At 36.7% G+C, this 17,645-nt stretch overlaps 1 protein-coding gene across 1 annotated transcript; it reads left to right on the forward strand.

Annotated features, from left to right (window-relative positions):
* The first annotated feature begins 14,985 nt into the window (after positions 1-14,985).
* Positions 14,986-17,462, forward strand: LOC124202385 (dynactin subunit 4-like). The gene is made up of 9 exons (XM_046598729.1): positions 14,986-15,381; positions 15,450-15,520; positions 15,588-15,766; positions 15,829-15,980; positions 16,047-16,227; positions 16,397-16,580; positions 16,649-17,035; positions 17,117-17,225; positions 17,288-17,462. Exons 1-9 carry the CDS (start codon positions 15,028-15,030, stop codon positions 17,372-17,374), a joined length of 1,704 nt encoding a protein of 567 aa, XP_046454685.1. The 5' UTR covers positions 14,986-15,027; the 3' UTR covers positions 17,375-17,462.
* Positions 17,463-17,645: the final 183 nt, after the last annotated feature.

Here is a 17,645-nt window from a genome sequence, read left to right on the forward strand (position 1 = left end):
GGAATCTATTCCGTTCTTTTTATATCCTTGGTATCAAATAAAAATAAAAGTATGGGGCCACGCCTAGTGCCGGTAGCAACTTTCTTTCTACATCGTAAAGATTCACGTGGGCGCTCAAACAGCCGTACAAGCAACTGTATATGCTTATTTCTGAGAATTTGATGACCAGAACAGCAGTCAAAACTAGGATATCTTGATGGTGGCTCAGACCTCAAATCTGAACACAGAAAAAGTTAGGTTACATGGTGCAAACATATTTTAAAGTGCCATGCATCGACAGGGGGTTAATCCATGACAAAGGCTAGTCAGGAACTCACAAATTCGGTACAGGTTAAACTCTTATATTTGTACTAGGTTGGTGTTCTTAGTTTTATTCAACGACTAAATCATCAATCAGTCACGTACTTTTCCGATCGTTCAGTTTTCTTTGAAATCTTTTCTCGTCTCTTTTTTTTCAAAACTTGTAAAACGAAAAAGCAGACGACACTCATCTGAAATTAAGATATCGATACTAAGAAATTAAAAATCGACCTCCCCCTTAATCAAAATTGCGATAAAATCGGTTTTCTCACCCGCGTTCGACATCCGCTGAACGGATCGGGATTATTTTAGTATCAAAAAGTTTCTTTCAAAAGTTTTACTTAACTCCCCTAGGTACAGTCAGCAGTAAAGTTAAAAGTAAAAATATAAAACCCGTAGATACTAATTACTTTAAGACCAGAAACCCACGTCGCAATAACACTTCTCGGGAGTCGGGACCGTCTTGGAAGCCAAGAGAGAATATCATGTAATACTTATAGGTGATAATCTATTTCGACGAAGTAAATTTCTTTGAGTTTTTCCTTTTTCTGCTGATGACCGTAGAAAATGACGAGGACGGCCAAAGTCCAGTCGGTAAATAAATACCGGACAATTCTCTACAGGGAATGACCATCATCGATCAGCAGGCGGATGGAATTATGTCCATCCATCATCCGCTTAGACTCCATCCTTTATTCCCTTATGAAGGCTAGTTATTCTCTACATTTCGGCTGCTTCCCTTTTCTTCCCAGCAGCAGTGATCAAATCTGCTGATGTATACGGGATCCAACTGCATTTTGTATGGTGACATCAGAGTCAATCAACGAGGTTACGTTGAGATATGCATACTACATCACTTGATCTTCAAGTTGGCTGACGTGATGGATGCAGCCCAGTCCATAGCAGCAGCAGCCCCAACAGCAGAAAACCCCCCCAAAAAGGGCAAGGAGCGTGGACAAATAGTTTGCCCAATAAATCGTTTTGGCGAGATTATAATATCCTGCTGGATGTTCTTGTTGCCATCTCGGCTGCGTATCTTTTTCTCGTACTGTATAAAATAACTATATTTCCCCTCCCGTAAAGAAAAATCAAAAATCAAAAAGCCATTCCTCATCAGTTTCACTCAACTCTCTAGAAAGTTGTTGTTGTTGGGAGATCGTGATTTCGTGAGACGACGGGGGATATAACACGCGCACGTCCTACTGCTGTAGTCCTACTGCTGTGGATAAGCTTCCTATATGTGTAAGCGCGTGTAAATATACATTCGAGAGAAGAGATATCACTATTACAACACAATGTGGAAGGACTTGTGGGTTTTGTCCCAATTATTTATTCCGCCGCTCAACCCACGTACGGGTCTCTCCTTGAGAAAATTCAAATCTCTGAGATTGATTGATTGAACCAAACAATTATAGGACCATACTTTGAATATTGATCAAATAACAACAACCACATCCAAAAAATCCAACGGAATTGAAAACAATCTATGCATTGCATATCACTTCACTTATCAAATTAAAGCAGTTCTTGGAAATGCTGTTATTTTTTGCTACAAGCACCTTTTAGCCGTTAGAGTTGGTTTTTCCCAAAAAAAAAGACGTTACCTACAACTTGTCATTACTTGTTAAAAAATATCTTCAGAAATAGTCATGTATGGTTATTGTGCATACCATTACTCGAAAGACAGTTTTGGGCAGTTGCGGGCATAGTGACCTCGAACAGTGCACTAATTACACAGTGTCCTTCACATTTTTTTATTGTTCTTTCTTCTGTTTCTCTTCTTCTTGTTGCCACCTGCTGCATTTCTTCCAGCCAAATATGCCATATTTTCATTTATATCCAAATTTTCCACACCAACTATATTTGCCGCCCTCACCCCCAACCAATGCAATCCCATGGTTATTACCCTGTCAACAGCATCCTGAATTATGCAAACCATTCCCTCCTCAGAAGCAGTGCAGCAGGTGGCAATTTGGCCTTCAAAATCGGTTATTGTACGCCGCACTTTTTCAATTCCTTCTGTTCTTATTCTAAGGGGAAGTAATCAATAGTTGAAAGCAATGTTTGCACAAATATAAGCAGGAATAACGGTATTACATACCTGGAATTGAATTCTGTAGTGGATTGCTTGAATTCCTTGCCCATATCAGAAACTTTCACCCATTCACGTTCTTCTATTCCTACCCACTTCAAAAGATAGTGGAATTTTCCGTGAAAACTTCAGTGGAGAAAAAATGAAAGATATTACTGCTAAGAACAGTACATAAATATTTAAAATTAAAAGTTTTCCAAATATTACTATTTCAAGTTTTGACAATAAGCAAAACAATCACGTTCTTTGAAAAACAGGCAGAATAAAAATGGTTTCCTTTACTTAGTTGGACTACAACACACACCATAAAATTTGTAATAATTGACGTATACTACATGTAACTTTTCAATGGCACAACAGTCATTCAAAACATAAAAACTTTTTTTCAATTACCAACCCTTTTACGCAAATGTTTTCTAACTCGTTCACTGCAGGCAACATTTTCTTGGTTGTTTATACCAAATATGGTATAAACCATATCGGTCTCCAACACCGACTGCGTTATCTTATAGCAAATAAGACGAAAGGTAAAATCGATGTAACGTTCCATTCCTTTTATGTAATTTCTGCATTATTAGGCTAGAAAATGATCTCGCGAAAGAAAAGAAGAGAGCGACAAAAGGCAAAGAAAGTTGTCGAAAGGAATTTTTTTTAAAATAATGGTAACAAAAGGGGATCGATTTTGATGGTTGAAGGTGGAGAAGAGATTGTGACATAAATGGTAGTGTAAGAGGCAGGTTCGTTAGTGGTAGAGAAAGATGCAGTTAGTGGAGTAGAGGTAGGTTCGGATGAGGAAGGATTAGGTCCAACTGAGGAAAGAAGAGGAAGGTGTAGAAGAAGAAGGAAAAAATAGAAGTAGGGTTGAAGAGGAAGAATATATCTACCTTGTGGATGAAATCGTCCTCAAACTTGAAACCATACCTTGGCTTTTCAGCGAGGGTCGAATGTTGACGCTAATTTGTACAGCGTGTTTTGTTCAAATGGGGCGAAAAGATTCTTGATAGCTTCGAGCATTTTCTTCTTCACAGAAATTAAGATAGGATGATGCTCTTGCGGGTCATCATCTTCTTCACCATCTTTTAAATGATGTTCCTCCAGCCCAAAAGGAAATTCGTCCATATCGTCGAAATCCGCGTCCATATCTCCCCTGATGTAGCAGGCCAGCTTCATGCATGCGGCCCAATGGTGGGCAGAACGCTGGAAAGGTCTGGAGTGTGGTCTCTTTGAATCAGCCCAGAGCTTTCTTTGAAAGTTTTCAGGAACTCTAGTAGCTGCTGAAGAAGTTTTCATTCTGAGTAGTTGATTTTCAGGTCGGACTTGCGGAAGTCAAGCGGCTCGTTGATGACACGAAAATTCTCTAGAATGGACTGTACCTGTATACACAGGCTATTCCATCTAGCCTTGCAGTCCGTCTTGAGCGTGGCATATTTTTATGGATGTTGGTGGTATTTCTATTTTATGGATAAACACAATAAAATAGAAAGAAAGCCGATTGGAAAACAAGTTAATAATGAGCTTTAGAAAACTGTCTTATCCTTGAAAAATCTCTCCTCTTACTTTGCCAATGTTACCTGGTCAAGCAACCATGGACACCTTGCGACTTGTACGATGTCATAGCGATTCCCTATCAGCCTCTAGTATTTCCTTATTTCCCGTGAACGACTCGGTCGTTCACGGGAACTCCAAGACCGTCAACCAAGCTGCTTTCTTCAAACCACCACACCCAAAACATGCAAAAAAAGCACATAAAACAATCAGCGTGTCGGTTTGTCGGAATGCAGTCCATCAACATTACGAACTTTTCGTGGACGTTGAGTTCCCGAAATTACGTTATCTTCAAGACAGCAAGAGAAATTTCTCCCGAACAGCATGAAATACAAGATGACGACCAAACTACAGTCGTCAGATTTTGGCGTGTAGCAACAAACGGTTCAAAAGACGGAGCAAGTATATTACGCACAATATTTTCGGACGAAAAGAAAGGAGATTAAAACATTTGGAATGGAAATGTTTAAAATCAGTCTAGATCAAATTTAAATTTCAAAACGAGTGTATTGAATTGTAATAATTAGAGACCATGCTTTTGATCAGTGTTTTGTTAAGTTTTAGGCGGAAAGTCTGCCAATACCCCCCCCCCCTGTTGTGGCCTATGAAATCGAATTCACCACAGCTTTAAGATGTGATGTGACGACAGCTGTCATCACTTATAATTTAACTACCATTAGCAATCAATTAATTGTTGCATTTCAATTGGCAACCATCAATCGCCATTGAAAAAAGCATCAATCAATAAATATTACGTTACATTGCACATGCATAATCATTAAATACTTATATTTACGGTTACCATATCAAACGAACAGAAGAGTGCAGACATATATTGAAGACACTTTATTCACCACAAAAGACAATGTCCACATAGTAATTATATAAATCCTTTAAATCAAAACGCGGTGATAGTAAAAGCAGTCAAAAGTATCCTATCAAATGGAATTGGTTCTTATAACTTAACTCATATTCTTAGTAAAACGAATAGTTTAGTGTATTTTAAGCACAGTGTATTGGAGAAAATAAACCATATAATAATCTTTGAAACAAAATATTACTTAGACCCAGATTTATCAGAGATGGTTCAAGGGATATGAGTCGTCAAACGTTGGTTCGGCCGTAGACAAAAAATTACTTTTTTTCAATTGTGATTGAGATGGAGAGTTTAGAAGATACATCGGATGGTGAGAATAAGTTACAGAGTTTGATGTCTTGACTGATTTCGGATATACATAGAAAATAAACGGCAATCAATTGATTATTCGTCGAAGGAGATTGCTCAATGAACTAGTACTAAAAGAGAAGTCTAGGGCAAAACTTCTTGTGAATGAGTTGTTGAATGAAAAATGGAAATCTGCCAGGGATTTTTGGATTCCCGACAGGAACAGTGGACGTACTGGAATGATAATCGGCAAATATGTCCCACTGATAATAGAACCCCCTGACTTCGTAGTTTAGCGAATAGGAATGAATGACTGGAATATAATTCGGCAGTTTCGGTGTTTCGAACAATTGCTGCGGTACAAGCTGCCAAAAGACGTTGTTTTCTAAATTTCTTTTAGACCGTCGCTGGTGTCGATCCCTTCGCACCTATTTTATTTCGAAAACTTGGTTAAAATTGTATAAAAAGAAGACGAAGAGGAGAGAAACTTTTCAAATGTAAAAGATCCCACCCTCTCCAATTAAATAAATAGTTTTGCAAATTGCTACAGTGATAAATCCAAGTAATGTAGTGAGAAATGAAAATATTTTAAACTTGATAACATTATGAGGATTATCAAGATAGGTCCAAATCCCAAATGATGACAAAAAAACTTTAGTTTTCAAACATAAGAAAAGCAATTGCTTTGAAAAAAGTAATGAAGACTGGTGATTACGTATTAATTCTCTGGAAAAAGATAGGTATGTTTTGTCTGCAATTTGAGATAAATATTTGTTGACTTCAATATTTGAAAATAGACAGAAACAACAATCTTTCTTGTTCAGTTCAACCCGTATTTACTGTTAAAAATCTGAACCAACTACAAAATCCACAGATCTGTGACAAAATAGAAAGCAGACTTCACAATAGGGTATCGCCTAAGGATTGTAAGTCACATATGGGTTATGTGGTTTCACGTGGTAAATTCAAAACCTATTCTCCAAAAATCAATGTGTGTTTTGTTTATAATAGGAACAAAAACTGCTTTTGAGAAGAACGCTGAAAAAACTATAGAGGATTTTCACAAATTATTAATTTCTTTGAACAATTCAGAATCCAGCAGCAATGAAGACGTCAGTGAAGAAGAAGATGACGGTGGTAAGAATCAGGGTGATGAAGAAGATCAATCCGACAAAGATGATAGTTGTATTGAAGAGAACGCAATATCAAGTTCTACTGGGAATAAACATGATCAACCAATTGAAACTTCAATTTCTAGCAGGGTAATTAAATTTAGTTGCTGGCTAATGAGATCCATTATTTAATAGTTTTTTTAGTTGATAGAAACGCTGAACAAGATTGCAGTAACCTTTCAGCAGGAGCTAAAAAACAAGTATGTTCAAACTCCCTGTTATAGCGCTATCAATTAGTTGATTTTTACTGCCAACTTTTTAAATAAATGCTTATTTATATCATATCTTTTATTTGAAATTTCAGCATCATGTTGACGGAGTCACCGATCCAAAACCTTGGCCAGTTTGAAAAGCTTTCTGGCAAAAAAGGAAGAAAAAATTGGGAAACTGGGGGATGAAAACCAGCAGTTGAAAGATGAAAACCTGTTTCTGCAAGATGGTATTAATCTTCTTTGAATTATTTTTACATGGCAGGGATAAAATACTTTGTTAAGAGCCATAGAGCAGTTCCTGATCTTTTTTAAGACTACCGCTGCTGTGTAATATTCCCTTTATTATGATTCTTATTGCGCATTCACAGGATTGCCCCAGATTATTTCCAAGTTGACGAAATCTTACAAATCTGAACAAACACCTGAAAGATGGGGAAAAGAGGAAGTGCAGAATGCATTGGTATGCAATTTATTTATTATTCATGTATATTTTTTTCAAGTATGTAATGTTTAAACTAATCTCTTTAGTCGAAGCTAGAACTGAGCTCTAGAAATGTAAAACAACTAAGAAGGAAAAAAAAATCTTCGCTCTTTGCTCGTACATGCCTGAAATTTTGTTTTGATGAAGATGTGCTCTCCTGATCTGTTGTTGTTGGGGGCAATCAGCAGAAAGATGCTGAGACCCCCAAACTGGACTCTGATGTCTTAGAGAACATATGTGGTAGGCTTTCAATTTTGAGTTATTATTAATTATTTATTCTAATGTCTTTTTTCACGCTGTAATCTATTTAGATTTGGAAATGGCACGTTTCCCTGATGCAGAGCGAAAATCTATTATGAGTACAGTATCCTGCACGGAAACTGGGACAGCCGCTAGGTGGTTCTTACGAGTATCCTACATAGAACCCCTAGCGGCTGTCCCAGTTTCCGTCCAGGATACTGTACATTTACTCTAACAACAAGAGACGGGAACAATAAATAAAAGGATAAGTGAATTAAAAGAGGTACGTGTACTCTGTATGCTGCGTATGCTATGTTTGATGTGTGTACTGCATACTGCGAAATAAAGTCAATCGAAATTGCAATAATATATGTCGATAACACTGAATAAGCATTAAGAAATATCCGAACCGTCATAGTATAATCAGCGAAAAATCAAGAGGGATACTTATTAACCATATAAATATCACAGATGTATAGGTCAAGGTATAATCACCCAAACCTCGTAACATAGATGGAGATATCAAAGATTAATCAATGAAACTTGAAGGCAACCAGTGAATAATCACGGAATAATAGTTGAGAGATCACGATTAATCACCATTTGGTCCGTTGTCGACATTCATTCCATCTTGATTTTCTGCTAAACATTTTCTTCGGTATTTATCTGGCTTTCCCTTCATCATTTTCTTGTATAATTTTCCATCTCAAATTGGTTTGGCTTACAGGAACTTGTTTGAATACCTTCTAGATAAGAAAAACGTTATTTTTTATAATTACAATTTTGAACTAACCAAATTTGGAATACATACCAAACACCGTCTAAAGTAATTATTGAATGCTGAAGAACATGTTTTTGTATCGATCCATTTTTTGGTTTTTCTTCACAGTTTACATGGGCCATAACTTTGATCGAAAAAACTGATTTCCAAGCCCGTTGTAAACAGTCACTCACAGACGTCCATCCTAGTGAACTGATCATACTGACCTATAAAGACAAGAAAATGAATTGTATCTTAAAAAATCGTATTCACTGTAATTTTAAGTACCAATTGATAATAATTGTCTTTGTCCAGTAATTTTTGTTCCAACTCTTTTATTTCTTCTATATTTTACTTTTACTTTATTTCTTCAAGGGTGCGATTTAAAAAGTGGGATTTTCTGCTGCTGGTAAAACAGCAGCCAGGGTGAGATTATTCAACTTTCCATCCATTATGTCCAGTTTGTCCATAGGATTTGTTAATGTTTCGTTTTGTTTCAATGTTTCCCTCACCAACTTTTTACAATTTTCTCAAAACCTGAAATTAAAATAAAGCATTTAATTATGAAACTATAGCATATTAGAGAAAATTACTAATAGGATATCTCGAGTATACCTTCCGTGTTAGTTAGCTGAGCAACAACAACTTGATCGATCTCACCCATTTCTCTTCTAACTACAGACGATGAACCAGCAGTTGACGATGGAAAGTTAACATTAAACAATGTAAATGTTAAATGATGGCTTTTAAGAGCATTAGCATTGGAACGTTCTACTGTAAATAGTGTGCTGTTGTCAGATATTGACGGTACAGACACGAGAGAATCGACACAATACGACTGACTGTATTCTGCGTTTTGTTGAAAGAACTGCCCGGGTATATTATAACCTTGTCTGGTTGTTCGAACAGCATTTTCAGACAATTCTGGAGGAATAGAAGGAGTTTCAAATTGAGTGGGCCCGTACTTTCCGACAGTACTTGCACCACCGCTGATATCTTGTGATTCATCAACGGTGAATCGTTTTCTTGGTCTCTTATTCCTATATGGCCTTTACCCATATTTTGTTGTGTTTGGTTTTCATATGTAGAGTTGATATCAGATTGGACAGCAGCTACATTATCTTTTGCACGAGAGGCCTGATACGAATCTGAAAAATAAATATGTTGTGAATATGAACTGCAATATAACAATAACAATAAAACAACAATAAAGCAAACCAAATGTTCCCCCGATCTTACACTGATAAAAAAACTAATCTGGTTGTGGAGTTTTACGCTTCACTGAAGCCCTCTCCCCAAGTGTCTTAGGATACCAGCACTGTGTCCCTTCGTTAACCCAAAAATCAGTGACAGTGGCAACATAAGGGTCCGTTGCAGTAGTTAAATCAACCAGAAAATATTATCCAGATTAAACCTGCCAACAGAGATGAATTTTAGTATTTGATAATGACGATGTGCAACTATGTTAAAATAAAACTGACAACTGAAGACGCCATTGAGATGCTGGTGTGTAAATGAATACTTCTTTCTTGTTGCAGAAAAAATCAGAATCTTTATTCCTTCAAATTATGGTAACCATTAGTTAGTTATCAGGTAAAAAAATGTTAATTTGTAATCATCGCGTGGTCAACAACTGAATTTCAAACATGAATAAACAAGGAATAGATACAATTATAGAAATATTTCAACTCTAAAGCTTGAATTACAAAACAAGAAATGTTAACTTTCTATTTCAGCCAAAGGCAAAAGAAAACCACGGTTTTAATAACAGAATTAAGAATTCTACAAAATTCTACATTTTTTAGAATTTACACAGTGAGTAGAAAAAAATTAACCTATAACAAATGTTTGACGTTTTGAACAAAGCGTATAACCATTGACCATGTAAACAAAACCGTTAGAGACTTTTCATCTTTCAATAAAAAAGTGATTGTTTACAACAACTTAATAGTGAATTCAGTGAACACAAAGACTATTTTCTTTTTGTATAGGACCCATTCATTGTCTGTCGATGGCACACATCAATTAATAATACATATGGAGCATCAATATATAGCTGATATTACTTGTTATATCAATCCGAAAGATGGCCGTAATAAAACTTGACTGAAATTACAAGACATCCATTGTCAACCTCTAAAATTTGAAATAGCAAGAGGAAATAGAGATTGAAAGTTCAAAGTTGTATTCTAACCACTTATCCCATTTTACTTCAAACGACTCGGAGGAATTTCCAGGATTAGAAGCGACGTCAATTTCCTTTAAAAGAATTCGTGGAAGATAACGAAGAAGACAATTCCTGCCAAAAACCAAGGAATCGTGGCAGCGAACGAAGAAGACGATTCCTGCCAAAAACCAAGGAATCGTGGCAGCGAACGAAGAAGACGATTTGTGGCAAAAATCAACAAATCGCGGCAGCTTCCAAAAAGAGACGATTTCGTGGCTAAAACCAACGAAACGTGGCAGCAATCAATGATGAATATGCGATCATAATAAACACCCATTGGAGTTAACAACATTACAACTGGAAGAATTTAAACAATAAAACTGCCAATACACCAAACCAGTAAGGATTCAGGTTTAAACCTTTGGCCACTTCGTCTAAAATAAATTCTTTAGTTGATTTAATAATTAATTTATTAGAATTGTTTCACACTTAACACAGTTATATACACTTACAATTAAAAAGTTTGATAAAAAAATTGTTTACCATAAACGTAGCCACTATAGAATCTGTGTTGTAGATGGATGGATCGCACAATGTAAAGCTGACCATAACTCAGGATTGTGTGCTTTAATGCAGCTCATAATAATTGCTTCAGGATCCAACGGGAAAATTCCATCTCAAAAGCAAAGTAGCATTGAGCTTACCACCGTTATCCACGAGATGGTAAAAAAAATTAATAAGGTATAAAAGTTAATTGGCTAAGTTCGTTTGCAGCTTGTGATTTAACTCGATATAATTGTGAACTCTAATTAATAATCTTGTACTTTAGGAAAGGGGAGAATATCAGTTAATCAGTTATGTCAATCAAGTCTTGTGATGACTTCATCTGGAACCACAGATACAATCCCCTTACAGAATCTAGTTCGGCCCTAAAGCCCCCTTTGTCAAGCAGTCTCTTGTAGTCTACTATGGCCGACGGTAACGCCTAATATAAATACAGATATTCCGTATTCTTTACATCTCGTTTAGTTCAGTTCATGACATGGCGCAGTTGGTTTGTACTCATACCTACGTTATCTGTGTTCTGTAGCTTTCTTGTTGAACAGCAGTAAATTGGCTTGCCCGGCTTTAATGTTGTGTGCCTTAGTGTGTAAAATCGACGCCTAATCGGCCGACCGCATGGCCACGCTCGACGCTACCTGTTGACTCGCGTTTTCCCGCTTTCGATCTCGACGAGTACAAAGACTCTTTTGAACTGTGGTATAAAAAATGGCAGATTTTTCTCAGTTTGTCAACGATCGCCACGGCACTTGATGAAGATGCCCGAGGTGTATACAAAACCCACGCACTGCTGTCATGTTTGATTACCGACACCCTTCAAGCTGTCCTCTCCATGGGCCTCACAGATGCTCAACTCGACGATCACACGATCTTGATCGGCTATCTTCGCTCTCGTTGCAACGCCGACCAACGCTTCCCCGCCAACCGGAACGTCATTCCTTCCGAGTTGATTGGACACAACAGCTCTGTACAAATTCCATCGTTCTGTGTCCCATCTATTTCTCTTTCCTATTCTTTGTTAAAGACGAAGTTAACACCAGTGTTCGTTATCTTTGCTCGTTGAAAGGGGCGTGTGATGACGCCATCTGGAACCACAGCTCCCATCCCCTTACAGAATCTAATTCGGCCTAAAGCCCTATTTGTCAATCAGTCTCTTGTAGTCTACTATGGCCGACGGTAACGTCTAATACAAATACAGATTCCGTATTCTCAACATCTCGTTTAGTTCAGTTCATCACAGATCTCACGAAAGAAAAGAAGAGAGCGACAAACAGGTCAAAGAAAGGAGTCGAAAGAAAAAATATGTTAAAGAATGGAAAAAAGGGGATGGAGAAGAGTAAGGGGATCGAGTTTGATGGTTGAAGGTGGAGAAGAGATTGCGACAGAAATGGTAGTGTAAGAGGCAGATTTGTTAGTGGTAGAAAAAGATGCAGTTGGTGGAGTAGAGGTAGGTTCGTATGAGGAAGGATTAGGTCGACTGGGGAAAGAAGGGGAAGGTGTAGAAGAAGAAGGAAACAATAGAAGTGAGGTTGAAGAGGAAGAAGAAGTATATGTTTTGGCAGAAAAGCAGAAAAACAAGAAAATGAAATGGCTGTGGGTGATGACTCTGCTGTTTTTCCCTCTCAAAAAAGGGAAACAGAAATAAAAATTAAAACAGAAAACGAACAATAATTCGGAATTTTAGATGTGGTAGATGTAAGCGTAAAGGGCACATCCGGAAAAAATTGTCCCCAATGAAATAAAAATTAACCAATGCCACTACATAAGCCCGTTAATCCCACGCCATCACTTGTTTCCTTATTGGAGCCTTTTTCAGTAATTTGGCAAGGAGAAGTTAATTTCAAACAACAAAAATCACTTGTTCAATTTCATTTAATGTCCGATAATCCAGCTATTGTTCACGCAATGACGTGTACCCCAATTAACATCACTCAAAAGATGAATCTGGGTGAGCAACAGATGGATTGGCCTCCACCAAAAACTGAAGAGAGCTAGTAGATTCTGCATTTTCTGTTGGGATTGCCTTGTTGGCGTGACCCTGAAGATGTTTCATAACAAAACAGGATTCTTCATTGTGGCTTTATCCGGTACCCCCATTTTAGGCGGGTTGCCGGAATTGGCAACATTTTCTTGAATGAATCATCCGAGGTATGTAATTTTTGTTTTTTACATTTTTCCAGTATCTGAATGTAACAGAGATAAAAAGATTGGTCTCAGATAGGGGGAGCCAGTGGACATACTGGACGAGAGTCTCAGGATAAGGAAGGACGGCTCAGAATTAAAAAGGCTTTTTGTCAGATTTCCTTAGAATCTGTCTGCAAAAGCCCTTGGCTTAGCAGAGCTAAAAACGGTAAACTTAGCAATGACAATAGAATCTGCTGGGCAACAAGCAGACGCGTTCTTTAAGTTGAGCACCCTCATAGAGTTGGCTAACTTCCGAAGTTGCCAAGTCGATAAAAGCAAAGAAAAAAAATTGGACACGAACTATGGGTAACTGTTCTTGCATGGCGGCTTATGGAGTTTCGCCGGTGTCATTCTAAGTTTAATGTTTACCATTTTAGTCGTCTTTAGTTTTCATTCATAATTGGATACAACTGCATTCCTTAGTTATCAGGTAATATTTTTATTTTTATTCCCCCTCGATAGTCATTGTAGTTTATTTATTATTAATTTTTTGTATACGTCCCTACCGTGTTTACAAAAAAATATCGCCATTTCCTGCCCCAAGGGAAAAATGGAAAGAAGAGACGACGGACTTTTCGGTCTGCCATTTTTGAAGGGGGAGCCCCCTTGGGGAATTCAAAAATGGAAAATCCTCCCCCTCCCATTTTGGAATAGGGAGCCCCCTTCAAAAATGGCCGACCGAAAGGGAGCGAAATAGCTCGGGGGATGAAAAAACACGCACAAAACACAACAATTTATGATTATAAACTTCTATGTATTTCACGATAAACAAAAAACACCCACCCAATTTTTTAACACATCTCTTGTTTCTCGGTAAATTATTCGATGTTTTTTTAACTTTCAGTTTATTTTATATTAATTTTTAAAGTGTGACCATTTTAGATTCTTTTTTTTTCAAATTGCGATAAAAATATTTCTTAAAAATAAAAGTGTTAAATCGGTGTAAAATTTAATTTTACGTCGATTGGGTTTTGTTTCATAAAATTATAATAACAAATAAAGTCGCAATTAAAGAAAAACCCAAAAATTAATTTTTTTCATTTCACGGCAAAATTAAATAAAAAGAAATTTAAATTTAAATATCTCCTAAACTATTAAAGCGATAATTCTGAAAATTTCAGAATCACTTTTTTTGGCCCATCTTTACCCAACCCCCAAAAATGAATCGAATCCCAATTTTGACGGTGCCATCGATCGGCAGATTTCGCGTGGAATGACCCTTTTGCAACATCTAATTGTTGTCTTTCTTTTTAGCCTGTTCTGTATGATTTCTTACTTAGTCATCCTACCACGATTTACTTTAGTTTTTTCCCGCCAAGTTTTACTTCTACCTCATTGCCAAAAAATGGGAACATGCCAAATGTTTAAGAGATAAATAGACAATGTAAGGATGCTGAGTTGCGAGGTCTGGAAAATGTCGATTAGGCTCAACATGCCTGAAATTATCACAGCCCTCTTATGGAGCTTCATTTTCGATTAAATAATACAACAAGAAAGAACAGGTTATTTTAGTGTTTAATAATTTTAAAGGATTTGTCATCATTCTGGCAAGTTACTTCTTTTTTTCTGAGTTCACTGGACATTGTAGGCGAAAAATTTTCCCTTGCTTTTCAAAATTGGCCGCTAGATGGTGCGGCAAATTGAAGTGGGGGGGGGGATCAAGGAGGTAAAAAATAACAAAATTGTAGAAAAAAATTTCAACATTCGGTTTTCCTCAAAATTCCTAAAAAAATAGTTAATTTGGGAACTGGCTGCGATACCTTGTCACCGTTTCCCTAAAAATTTAAACCCCCAAAACTCCCAAATCTGGCCTCCTTGAGTGGTGGACTCATTGTTAAAACCAAGCTATTATTTTCAAGTTAAAGTCCAATTTCGTCAAACATAACAAAAGTGTTGCAAAAGGGGTAGGTAACTAAAAAGAAAAAAGTCGCTGCTATTTCCATTCGTCGAAAACTAGGTAGTAATTTCCCTCCCGGCCATCACGTTTTTTCAATTTGTAACGCGATCAAACCCTGATTTTATTGTTGATTAGATGGTTGACTACATCTCCTTTTCCGCCTTGAATTGTGTGTATGCATGTATAGATTGTGCATTATATTTTATTCCCTACTTCCTACGGGAACCGGAACCTCACACTTCATCGTCGGAATGTCAGTAATTTTCTATTACGACAAAAAAATATGCAATTCGTATTTGCCGCCTTCACACCTCCCATCGCGCCCATCTTTCCCTACGTCATCTGCTCATATTGTCAGTCACCGCCCCATTTTTTCATTTCAGTTAATCGGCAGAATTGTTGACGTTTATATTGACAGCTGCTTAGTTCGAATTTCTTTGTTTGGAAGTTTTGTGTTAGTAACTTTTTTTTTACAAATGACGCATTTATTCAAGTCGGAAAAAGTACAATACCTATGTACTTGTGGATCTCTGAAACCTCTATGTCGTACATTTTTTTGTCGACATTGCTTAGCCTTAAAGTGTGGAGACTGTGTGTTTCATGAGGTACATCTTGTTAAAAAACACAATTAGTAATTTAATAAGAAAAATATTTACCTTCTATCTTATTCTAGGTTGATATTCTGTACTGTTCAAACTGTCTTGAAAATGTTCCACCTGGTGAAGCACGAGTTAAAAAGAATCAGTAATGCACACATTTAATTAAAATGTTTCTAATACGCTACTAAACCATTTGAAAACCATTCTTATAGGTGTAGTGAATGTTTTGAATGCCCAGTGTGTGACCAACTCTTGCTTACAAGAGCCACAAATATCCAAGTCCCAAGCACAGAAGATCCTTCTAAATTGGTGCCCAAAAAAATGTTTTATCTTGTGTGTGGCTTTTGTCGTTGGACTACTAGAGAAGCTGGTTTGCCTGACCAACCATCTGGTATTTTCATCTTTAATTGAGTCTATTTTTATAATTTTAATAATCCAATAATTTGATTCCAGCAACTGGAAGTTGGCCTGACTCAGACAATGCCAATAGTGCAAGAGTTGCAGCACTTTTGGAACATTACCGCAGTCTTGCTCAATTGGATAAATTTGAAAAAGAACAAAAAAGACAACTAAAGCGACGTAGCAATTACCTGAGCTTTACTGCTGTAAGTATATTTATTCCATTTCTACATAAAATCAAAAGAAAGTAAAAAACTTTTTTTTTTATAAAGGATAAGTACAGTCTTAGTGCATTGGCTGCAAGGAAAAGAAGTGGATTGCCTTTTTCAGGATCCCTGGGAATGAAGAAAGAAACGCCTCAGATCTACAAAGTAGAATCTGCTGTGGCATTTGAGGAAACTGATGATATGTTAGATCCTGAAATTTTCACTAAGATTCTAAATTTATCCTCTGGTAATTCTCAATAATTAGTTATATGCATAAATAATAATATATAATAATATGTAAATAGTATAAAACTATAAATTATAATAATAAATTAAAATTATGTTTGACCCATTAAAAACAGATTGCACACAAAACACATTTTCATAATTTCAATTTCTCTGTGTGTTTGTTTTAGTGACTACTATTGATCAGAGAATTCGTCAGTCAGAACGTCAACCAGTCAAATCTGAAGATCTAATTCCAATTCATAAGTTCCTTTCTGTAAGAAGATCCCAACGATGTCGATTTTGTGAACATAATCTCAGCAAGCCAGAGTATAATCCAAGTTCCATCAAATTCAAGATCCATCTAGGAGCATTGTAAGTTATAATTTAGGAACTTTTCTGATTTGTAATATTTTTACGGTCGTACTTTTTTGTTAAAATAGCTATCATGTTCCTGATGTAATTATCTTTCGCAATTCACGTGACGACATGCAACTACGGCTTTGCAACCGTAGCCAATATCCAACTCATGTTCGTTTATTGTCCCTGGATCAATTTTCGTCAGTTGCTCACTCAAAGATAGAAGAACTAGAAAGTAGCTTTGGAGAGGCGGAGAAAGAAAAAAAATCCTCCTCATCTATGGTTGGACATGAACTCTGTGAAAGCCCTTCCACTCAAGCAGCTAACTTTAGAACTTGTCTAACGAATGCCCTCAAAGAGAAAGTTAACGCTTTTTTTCAACTACCAAGTGAACAGATTCTTCTTCCTGCTAGGGATGATTTAGCCGAATACGAGCTGACAGCTCCGCAAAATTTAAAAGATGATCCGAAGTAAATCTGTTTTTTTTTTCTTGCCTATAATTAATTTGTTGTTATTAATAGTTTCTCGTTTTTTTCTTCTTTTTTTCAAAGGGCTGTCTTGTGGAGAAAGGGAAACAAAGTCGTCGTTTCCACACCTCTTACAGTCCTTGATGACGAGCTGGAAGAAAAGCGCGCTGGTTTCGTTTTTGAATTTGGAGCGGTCAGAATAATATTTTATATATTTTGCATCACTTGTTAAATTAATTATTATTTTTTGTTTAGGTGCGCGCTGGATTTGAAACCAAAGAGGTTCAACCGCAACCAACGAATGTTTACATCCCCGTTTTCATCTCACTGGGAAAAATCTGAAATCTCTGTCAACTGCTCGATAAACAGTGAAGCACTATTATTATTAGGTGAAGGTGTACGCTTTTTCCAATAAATTATATTACAAGAGGATGCTGTTCAAGTCTCTATATATTAAATTATGAAAAAAAATTTCGCTTGATTTTATTCCGAGCCAATGGAGATACTAATGTAATGGTAGAACGTGTGTAACGGAAACTAAATTTCTTAGGTCGGAATGTCCTTGGAGGCTGTATTTTTAAAATATTTTCATTTTAAGGCAGATGTAGAATTT

The sequence above is a fragment of the Daphnia pulex genome, chromosome 9 (genome assembly GCF_021134715.1).
Source record: "Daphnia pulex isolate KAP4 chromosome 9, ASM2113471v1".
NCBI classification, from domain to species: Eukaryota; Metazoa; Arthropoda; class Branchiopoda; order Diplostraca; family Daphniidae; genus Daphnia; species Daphnia pulex.